Consider the following 9,209-nt stretch of genomic DNA (forward strand, 5'->3'; position numbering starts at 1 on the left):
AAAGCAGTTCTGCGTCTTGGCCCTCCTCCTCGACCATGGTGTCGAGGAGGAGGGCCAAGACGTCCTTCGCAACCGTGCGTGTGCGAGTGACACAGCGGTCGCGTATGAAGCGCTGCACAAGTTTACGCACTGCGTTGGTGTCGGGCACACGGGAGATGTGGTTGGACTTGTTGGATGGAGGCGGGGCCACCGTGATGTTGCCAGCAGACAGGAACTCAGCAAGCACAACACTTGACGGTCTTTGTACCCCTGCCAAGCAGGTGGGATATGACATCTGTGACGTTAGCTGTGTTGACCTCACGGAGTGTAGCATGGAGCCAAAGGATGTCGAGCTTCTCGTCGACTGTCAAGCTGCGCCTGCGGCGCAACTTGACATACGCGTTGTTTCGTCGCCAGGTCCATTTAGACGGTCAAAAATTCAATTTTCGGCCATAATCGGGCCAATCAATGCCGTCATTTTGGCACTTATTTTAGGACAATCGGATAAGAATTGAGTGAAATAGATCAAATTGAGCGAATTTTGATGCAATTATTCAGCTATTTTGAGCAAACGAGGTATGGAGTTATAAAGGTTTGACTGTCAAGCAATTTTATAAATAAATTCGTACCTCTCCCAGTGTAATATTTATTGTATTTCACAAGTTATCATGATTCATACGTGCATTTTATGTTAAATCCCACAGTTTATCCATCATTTTGTGAAAGGAATTGTGTTTCAGAGTCTTCTGGCGGTATATGCATATTCAGCAAGCATAGACCAATCAGATGCACCTAAAAACATGAAAATCGACCAATTCTTTCCTATCAAACCTCTGCTGGGGTCGTCGATGCCCTCGCAGACTGTGAAGTTGTTTAAACACACTCGTGTAATCCACCTAAATCCATGGAAGTTCCTGCACAATCTGGAAACCCATCCCATCATGCCGCATCCAGCGCATCATGCGCCTCGTCTTCCACTGCCCGGCACTTGCCGCCGATATATGAAATGGGCGAGGATAGTTTGGTCAACATCGAAACCCAGGCGGATTGAGAGGAGATCCTTACGATCGGTACGTTCTCGGACGCATCGATGCGCTGTACATAGGCGATGACACTGAATGACTTCGTCACTGATGCAGTATGCAAGCTTATTGTTGCCGACTTTTGGGCTCCATGGTGTGGCAGGTGCACTCAAATCTCTGGTATTGCGAACATTCTTGCGGAAGACGTCGCCGATGTGGTGCGGAATTCACCAAACTAGCGTGCCACGACCCTGTCAGATGTGCAATGAAAATTTCCCATTGAACGAGGTACATCTCGCCATCGTTGCACGCGGGGATGAGCGCATCGTACCTGTTCGTGCAGGTTCAAGTGGGGCAGCGAACGTCGCCGCACCGGCAGACGACGCGACGATTGCTCGAGTTGCCACCAACATTATGCTCAACTTGAATGCGTAATCGGAAAATTGAAGCAAGGGACCCCGTCCAAGTCCGGCAAACCGTTGGGTGGGACGGCTTCCTTGGATCGCGCATGCTGGACGCGGACACATCGTGCAGTTCACTTGGCCGCCGTTCGTCGCTGTTGCGACTGAGGGCACTTGCTGCAGGGCAGAGTTATGCAACCGTGTTTTATTGCGCCAGCGAGGCCTCAAACGAGTGAGCATACAAAAAATCCAAGCGTCGTGGGCCATGTTTCGGGGAAATTTTGAGAGCAACGATCAATGCATGAAGCACCGCGAAGGGGACGGACCCGCCCGTGTTAGGTTTGAAACATGGAGAGGCGAGATCGCACATAGCTTGATGTGGCGTATGAGCGACTGGCCCTTGTTTACATATTAGGGAGTCATTGGACAGGTATGCGAACTGCAGCTCTTCTTTGGCAAAATCAAAGCCAGCCCTCGAGACCTGGAGGCATTTCACGCGTGCGCTTGCTACACGCGAACAATCGCCAATCCCGTTGCCCCGGTGATTCGGCTATGCCCCCAGTGAATTCATCTAGGCGCCCGGGGCAGTTGACTTGTACGAGAGTCGCGCAGCATTCCAACTTCCTATCGCAACCGGCTGAAGGACGTGTTATACTCTTGATTGTCCTCTTGAACCTGTGAGCGTCCATGTGACGGGGGCACGCCCCCTCAACGTACTGCGTGAGACGGCGTTTGTCAAGCTCGGGTGCAAATTCAAAATGGTCGGCTTTTCATCACCGAGAAATTCCACCGTTGGGCTGATGTATCGCTCGAATTGCATCCACACGAACGACGAGCCTCCTGGTCAGGTCCTTGTAGGGCTCCAGCATTTCACCAGCCACTTGACACAGAAGAAGGACTTGGCATCTCTCGAAGAAGGACTTGGCATGGCTCAAATGTTCTAACGGGCCCTTCGCAGATCCTCCAAGGGCGGGGGGAATACTCACACGAGCGCGCAATTACCCTGGGGACGGTACTCCGTTTACTCCAAGCACAAGGTAACGTTGGCGGGTCTGTTTGGGAATCTCGCTGTAGGGCACGTTGGCATGACGCCTTTGACTTGTGCGATAAAAGACAAGACCGTTGGAGCGAGCTGATCGAATCTACACGCCAGTACTAGTGTCGGTTGGGTAGCCTATCCTTGTCCGATATCACGCCGCCATTGTTTCCTCGGCAAGGTAAGCCCTTGTCGCGTTGTCGTCGACGTTTGCGGCGGCGGCCCCCCGTGGAACTGCCAGTTGTGACGAGTTCATGCCGCATCGGCTGCGCCGGCGACATTCAATGCTGGTCCAGCGGTGGCGGGGCGCGCGTTTTCCATTGCGAAGCATTGCACGAGCTGCATCACAACCCCGCTGTCGTCCGACTACCTGCACAAGGCCCGACACTCGGGGATGGGAACACACAGCGGGGCGAGAGCTACTGGTGCCTCGAGGACAAGAAACTGCTCCATGCATCCCTGCCCAACCCTGACTGCAAGTCCCTCCGTTCACCTTCTACGGGTCGAGCACGCCAGTTTGAAAGCTGTCGCTTCGACTTTGGATGGAGCTGGTCCGCCAGACGTTGCCGAGACGACCGAGTCGGGATATGAAATTAGAGGAAGTTTTATCGATGGAGACGACAGCATTGCCATCCAGCGGAGGTGAGCAGAGGTCGGTTTGGACCTGCATCGTCTTCAGTGAGAAACATAGTTGTGCTTGACGGTTCCGTCAGGGTCGGTGGTTCGCTCAACAGTCCGATGAGGTTGGCCTCCATCTTTGTTCACAGAGCGTCAACTCGTCACGCGTTCGATCTACACGAAATACCGCTGGGTCGCAAGGACGCGGACGGGGCGATGGAAGGATTGCTCGTTATCACAGACGCTCATATCGTGTATTGCAGCAACCTCGGTGTTGAGAACAGCGGCCTTTTGCCCGGGCGTCCCTCGAAGTACATGGAAACTTACGCCTACATCGGCATCCCAGTGGACGTATATGCCCACCTCCAGGCGGATGCTGAGACGAAGGATTCATGTGGGCAAATGCAAACCCGCTGCCAACAGTGAACCGCAGGGTTACATCGTCGAGGACTCTGGCACTCGCCTTGTCGGTATCGCCCGCGTTCTGGCTATACTAGGTTCCCATGCGCTTCGAGGGACGCCCCGGAAAATGGCAGCTTTCTCGCAAGACCGACGTTGCTGCAATACTCGATGAGAGAGTAGTCCGTGATTACTAGCGATCCTTCCATGGCCCCGTCCGCGTCCTTCCGACCCAGCGGCATATCGTGTAGATGGAACGCGCGACGAGTTGACGCTCTGTGAACAAAGACGAGGAATCCTGCTCCGACATGACCATGCGCTGGAAACGCTGTACACTTCCAAGTAGTGCATGCCATGCATCAACACGAATACGACGACAACCCGATCGTGCCGTCGTCTTGACCATGGCAGACACCGCACCATCGACCGACGTGTACGCGATGAACGGCAAGGTTCGGTTGAACGGCAAAGCCGCCCAAGTCGGACCAGTGCATCTCGTACTTCCCGCATCTTCCCTTTGTCCTATCACAACGTCGAAAGCGATTGCTTTTGCCCAATTTCTGCTGGCGCTGAGTCCACCGCATGACAATGCTTTACGACGTCGTGGCGCCCGACATGCACACCGCGCTGACGAGGCCAACACGTTGTCGACATGTCCTCGACTGCATTGACACGGACGACCTGGCCAACCGACACACACGTCCATGCGTGCAGTCGGCGAAGAGAGTTGCCATGGCCATGCTTCCTCACCAGACATGCCCCGGATGTCTAGGCGGGCGCGTTCGGTTCACGTCGCAGCCACACGAGCTCGCAAGTGTGGCGTCGATGGACGAGCACATGTTGACCTGATCGTTCTGAGTCACGCTTGAAGGGCGATTCGTGTTTCTCTGAGTAATTGTTGAAGATTTAATTTTATGATGCTCGACTTAACCGTTCAAAACTTATCAACGCATCGCTCACTTTTCATCTGTCATCGTTCTTGCCATGCTAGCTGCTGTCTCCCGCCGCGTCCACCGCCTCTCCACTGTTCGTTCGTCGCTTGGGGTGCGCCGCCTCATGTCGACCTCGATTGAAAAAGATGAAGACGGAATTTACAACGTCAACACCAAGGCCGACTGGGACGCGCTTCTTGCCACAGGTGAGTGTGGCCATCACAGCAGGATGGTGTTGTCGATGGAGCGTCGGAATGAAGAACCACCACGTAGGAAAGCCGATCGTGGCCGACTTTTGGGCGCCGTGGTGTGGCAAGTGCAATCAAATCGCTGGCTTTGTCAACATTCTCGCGGAGGATTTCCCTGATGTGGTAGGACGAAACGATGACAGCATGCCTAACGATCCCTTCTGAAACGTTGACCCTGTCGTGTGCTAGACTTTCGTCAAGCTGAATGTTGGCGAAGAAGGCGTGGGTCCGATCAAGGCCGAGTATAACGTGGAAGTGTTGCCCGCTTTCATGTTCTTCAAGGAAGGCCAGCAAGTGCACACGCCTGTGTTGGGCTACAAGAAGAAGCCTCTCAAGGATACCGTTCAATTGTTGGCTGCGCCGTGAAACCACCATAATTGAGACATCTTGACGAGATCTCGAGTTGTTCATTCAGTCGTTCTTTTCCGCGATCTTGACAGCGCATGCTTGTCACCGATCGGGACGTGGAAGCTCCATTCAAAGTCCCATGCCGATATCAATTCGAGTCTCAACAATGGGATCTTTTGTCGGGTCCGGCATATAGGCTACATGCATCCGAGCTGTACTACTCCGAACAGATATGGAAGAATGGGTTTTAACCAGTGTTTTTGGGTGCTTTTGTTGGAGGAAGCTCAAAAAAATATCGTGTCTAGTCTGAAAAGATATACAGGATCAGGCACTGTAGTTCACTTTGTCGGAAGAGACATACAATTTATCGTATTAAGTTTATCGTTTTTCAACACTTGCATACAAACTTCCTGTGTTTTCACCCTTTCTCCGTGACAAAAAATTTCATGACAGTTCCATGTTGCGTGGGCCAGCAGTTCGATACGTGCGTCGATTGCCCGCGGCGGCAATTGGATCGTTGAAGCCACGATGCTTTACGACGGCCTTTAAAAGAGACGAAAACGGGGCGGTTAACATCAACTCCATGGTGGAATGGGATGCGATTGTCGCTACAGGTAAGGGTGCCTGCCCGCCGAGTCCCGGGCGAATCACAATGTTGTGACGCCGACTGTCGTGCTCGGTAACACGTGCTTGAATACGACGTACCCTCTTCGTAGGCAAACCGATTGTCGCGGACTTTTGGGCCCCGTGGTGTGGTAAATGCACGCAGATGCGAGGGTTTGTGGAGGCACTGGCCCAAGATCACCCGCGCGTGGTAACTAACACTCCAACATCTCAACGGCATCCAAACCTTGACGGTGTGTTCCGCAGACGTTTGTGCGAATGAACACGGCGGACGAGGGCGTGGATCCTATCAAGGCCGCACTCAATGTGACTGTACTACCGACTTTTCGCTTCTTCAACGGCGGACAAGAAGTTGGCCAGGCCGTGACAGGCTACAAGAAGGACCAACTAAAAGACCAAATTGTCAAGCTTGCACTGTAACTTGCGTTTTAGAGCAACCCCCCCTTTCCTTCTGCGCCGCGCTTGCATGATCAGCGAGCGTATTCAGGTCATGCACTTTTCGAGGAAACATCCGCCACAAACTTTCCGTGGTCTGGGCGTAGACCGACGCGATGGATGCCGTTGCTTCATTCCATTCGACTTTGGACACCGACAGACCACAAACACAGCGCTTGCACAGTCTCATCCATGTTCCCGTTGCCATTGCTGTCGTCGCACATCTGGAAACGCTCTGAATGACCTTGGCTAGAGCATTTCGGCTGGAGACGGTTCGTAATTGGAGCAGACACGGCCATTCTTGCCACGACGCAGTGCGCAGACATGGTCCCCATGCCATGACCATCTGTAGTGCTCCCTGGCATATTGTTGTCGCGCTGAGTTCGCCTCAGCATTGGCGATCGTGCACACTTGGCAGGTCTCCGACGAGGTCGGCGCCATGTATCTAGAATGGCTACAGCGATTCCTTCGTCCCCTTCTCTTGAGCGCGTCCAAGACCGCGGCAGCTGGACATAACACCCTCGTGCATCAGTTTCGTTGCAGAAATAAATACGATTCAATTGGGCTAACTGGACGCAACAAGGTTGTGCTCGTGGATATAAGCAACTGTCGTGGCTCCGTGGCCTCGTTGCGCAGCAAGATCCAGCACGTGCGCCGACGTTGTGCTAGTCCCTGCCGCAGTATCCACGTGGAGCCGATGGAGGTAGGCCACGACCTCGATTTGTCCGTGCAGCACAGCCCACTCCATGGCATTCAGCGCCATGGGGACTGCTGATGCGTCGTCGCGGGCTTGGTCATCAGCATCGTCGGGACCGTCAACAGGCCCATCAACGACGGGCAGGACAAGGCGGCGACGGCGGAGGTTGTAACTCGACAGTGCTAGCCACTCGTGGCGATAGCCGTTGCTGGATGGGGCAGTCAGTGGTGACGAGACATGGACAGCTGGTGACGACAGCGGCCCGGTGGGCAAAGGCTCGTCCACCCCGCAACTAGTGTGGAGGCGATTGGGTGTCGACGGGGCAAAATAGTGGGTTTGCAAGAATGCGACGACATCCACGTGGCCGTTGGCTGCTGCCAAGTGCAGCGCGTCCTGAGTGCAACCCTCAGTGCGGTGATCGTGAAGAAATTGCACAACATCCAAGTGTCCCCCGGCCGCAGCTAAGTCCATGGCGCCGGTCGAACAGCCTTCGGTGCGATGGATGTGCAGAAATTGCACAATGTTCAAATGTCCGCAGGCGGCCGACAAATCCATCGCGTTGCGTGTGCATCCGTGGCGAAAGTGCTTGTGCATGTACTCGATGCACTCCAAATACCCAGCTTTGGCCAGCAAGTCCATGAGTGTTCGTGAAAGGACGTGGGCATGGGTTTGGTGGAGCTGCGTGAGGATGAACAGTCGGTCCACTGCGTGGTCGGTGGGAAGGGCATGCACGATGAAGTGCGCTTTCGCATACGGTCCAGTCTGGCGCTGCCATCGACACAGCAGGTATCGAATCATGCGGGAAATTCCAGGCTGGAAAGCGCCCACTTGGCGCAGGAGGTCCACGTTGAGCAGTACTGCCAACGCCGACGGCACGGACTCTTTGTTTCGGCGGAACAGCATCGTCGACTTTTGCCGTGGTTGGTACCGCCAGGACTCGATCGCGGCCGTCATCCATGGCGGCACGCTCGCCGTCGAAGAAGTCGGATGCAGCTCGTCGTCGATCGACAAGCACGCACCCATCGTGCCGACTTAGCCAAAAGTGGAATGGGGTGGATCTTGTCACACTAGGTGAAGACGGCGACGGGAGGTGGATCTACTGGACTACAAATAATCGCGACTCAACTTGGGACACGTGAAACGTCATATTTGTCACTGGGATGACAAACTCCGAAACGTTGAAGTTGGTACAGGTCAGCGTAACGACGGGAAAGTTGGTGGCGTTGGCCCACATACAGACCTCCCCACGATGGAGGGGCGTCCTCTGTGTGCGAAGGACAGGCGGCAATGTCCCGCGCGATGTCAGATTGGTGTATCCTTCGCCCATGCTAATGGATGGACGGTAGGAGCTTCCCGCAAAGTATACGCGGCAGCGACGTTGAAGCTTGAGGTGCTTGGGTCCACACAGGCGATCGCTCGCTCTGCAGGTGTCGCTGTCAATAAATAATTGCTCGAACTGCGCCGAGCGTGAAAAATTGCCTGTGCGACGTTTCGCCACGGGAATGACCACGCGGACCGCGTGCACACAAGGTAAGGCGCCATTCAACGAGCCGACACGGACAGGTGGTGATATGCTGGTTCGTACCTGTCGCAGGCGCAACAAAGTGGTCGTGACGAGTGTGGCGTAAGAGTGGGTGCTTGTCAGAACGCCAAGCACACGCACTTAAAATATTTCAAGAATAGGCGTACCAGTATATTTTTGCAATTTCTCAAACAATGCTATTGATCAAGTTTTTGTTAGTATTGACAGTGAACAACTTTATCAAGGGCAAAAATCGTTTGATAAAGGAATTGTATATATTCGTCCATTTGGTAAATAATGAAATTCAAATACGAGCAATATATTGATCAATATTCAAACAAGTACTTCTATGTTGTTCTGTATCAATTGTCTTAAGTGTAGTCTCTCAGCTAAGAGTATTGTACTGCACTGTATCGATTTTATATCGTATTTTACGCATATAGTTACCATCGATTGTCTTATTTATTGCAATTTTCATTTGGAGTATACAGTGATTCCGAACGTGTGCACTTTTTTCCAAATATAAACTTTTCCAGGATGACAACGGGACAAAGAAACCACAAAAATTGATTTTTAAAGGCAACTGGATGGAGGCATCAGCCAGGTGAGCACACGCTGAATTGAATAGCCAAAGCTGGCATTGGGGTGGACAGTTTGATCCTCAGGGGTGACAAAAGGAACGAATCCTGTGTGGTCCCAACAGTTCCGAATCGTAGTTGACGTAACTCAATCCCAATACTGGCTTGTCAAAAAGTCCCCCAAGAATTTTTTATCCAGTTATTTTTCACGGGGTGTAAATTTATACCAGGTGCAAACATGCGGGGTCACTGAAGCACTATATCCGGTTCAACTGCCACACACGTGCCTCCTCCCTTGTCCATGAGCTATACGACCACACAACTTGTACAGGCACACTGCACCATGGTTTGCTCGCGAGGATTCGATCCA

At 53.0% G+C, this 9,209-nt stretch overlaps 3 protein-coding genes across 3 annotated transcripts; 2 read left to right on the forward strand and 1 right to left on the reverse strand.

Annotated features, from left to right (window-relative positions):
* The first annotated feature begins 4,405 nt into the window (after positions 1–4,405).
* Positions 4,406–5,031, forward strand: H310_10222 (hypothetical protein). The gene is made up of 3 exons (XM_008876535.1): positions 4,406–4,593; positions 4,661–4,758; positions 4,825–5,031. Exons 1-3 carry the CDS (start codon positions 4,440–4,442, stop codon positions 4,999–5,001), a joined length of 429 nt encoding a protein of 142 aa, XP_008874757.1. The 5' UTR covers positions 4,406–4,439; the 3' UTR covers positions 5,002–5,031.
* A 535-nt stretch (positions 5,032–5,566) lies between these two features.
* Positions 5,567–6,027, forward strand: H310_10223 (hypothetical protein; the record flags this gene model as incomplete). The annotated part of the gene is made up of 3 exons (XM_008876536.1): positions 5,567–5,597; positions 5,700–5,797; positions 5,854–6,027. The coding sequence occupies 3 exons, from the start codon at positions 5,567–5,569 to the stop codon at positions 6,025–6,027; spliced, it is 303 nt and encodes a 100-aa protein (XP_008874758.1).
* Positions 6,028–6,564: 537 nt separating this feature from the next.
* Positions 6,565–7,776, reverse strand: H310_10224 (hypothetical protein). The gene has a single exon (XM_008876537.1). The coding sequence runs from the start codon at positions 7,760–7,762 to the stop codon at positions 6,608–6,610; it is 1,155 nt and encodes a 384-aa protein (XP_008874759.1). The 5' UTR covers positions 7,763–7,776; the 3' UTR covers positions 6,565–6,607.
* Between the last annotated feature and the right edge of the window lie 1,433 nt (positions 7,777–9,209).

Source organism: Aphanomyces invadans (assembly GCF_000520115.1).
Source record: "Aphanomyces invadans strain NJM9701 unplaced genomic scaffold supercont1.25, whole genome shotgun sequence".
NCBI lineage: Eukaryota > Oomycota > Saprolegniomycetes > Saprolegniales > Verrucalvaceae > Aphanomyces > Aphanomyces invadans.

Excerpts from the sequence above, each read along its gene's own strand:
- H310_10224 (XM_008876537.1), bottom strand. The coding sequence starts at position 7,762 with ATGGGTGCGTGCTTGTCGATCGACGACGAGCTGCATCCGACTTCTTCG.
- H310_10222 (XM_008876535.1), top strand. The coding sequence starts at position 4,440 with ATGCTAGCTGCTGTCTCCCGCCGCGTCCACCGCCTCTCCACTGTTCGT. Across the intron at positions 4,594-4,660 it reads GGACGCGCTTCTTGCCACAG|GAAAGCCGATCGTGGCCGAC; the intron begins GTGAGTGTGGCC and ends ACCACCACGTAG. Across the intron at positions 4,759-4,824 it reads CGGAGGATTTCCCTGATGTG|ACTTTCGTCAAGCTGAATGT; the intron begins GTAGGACGAAAC and ends GTCGTGTGCTAG.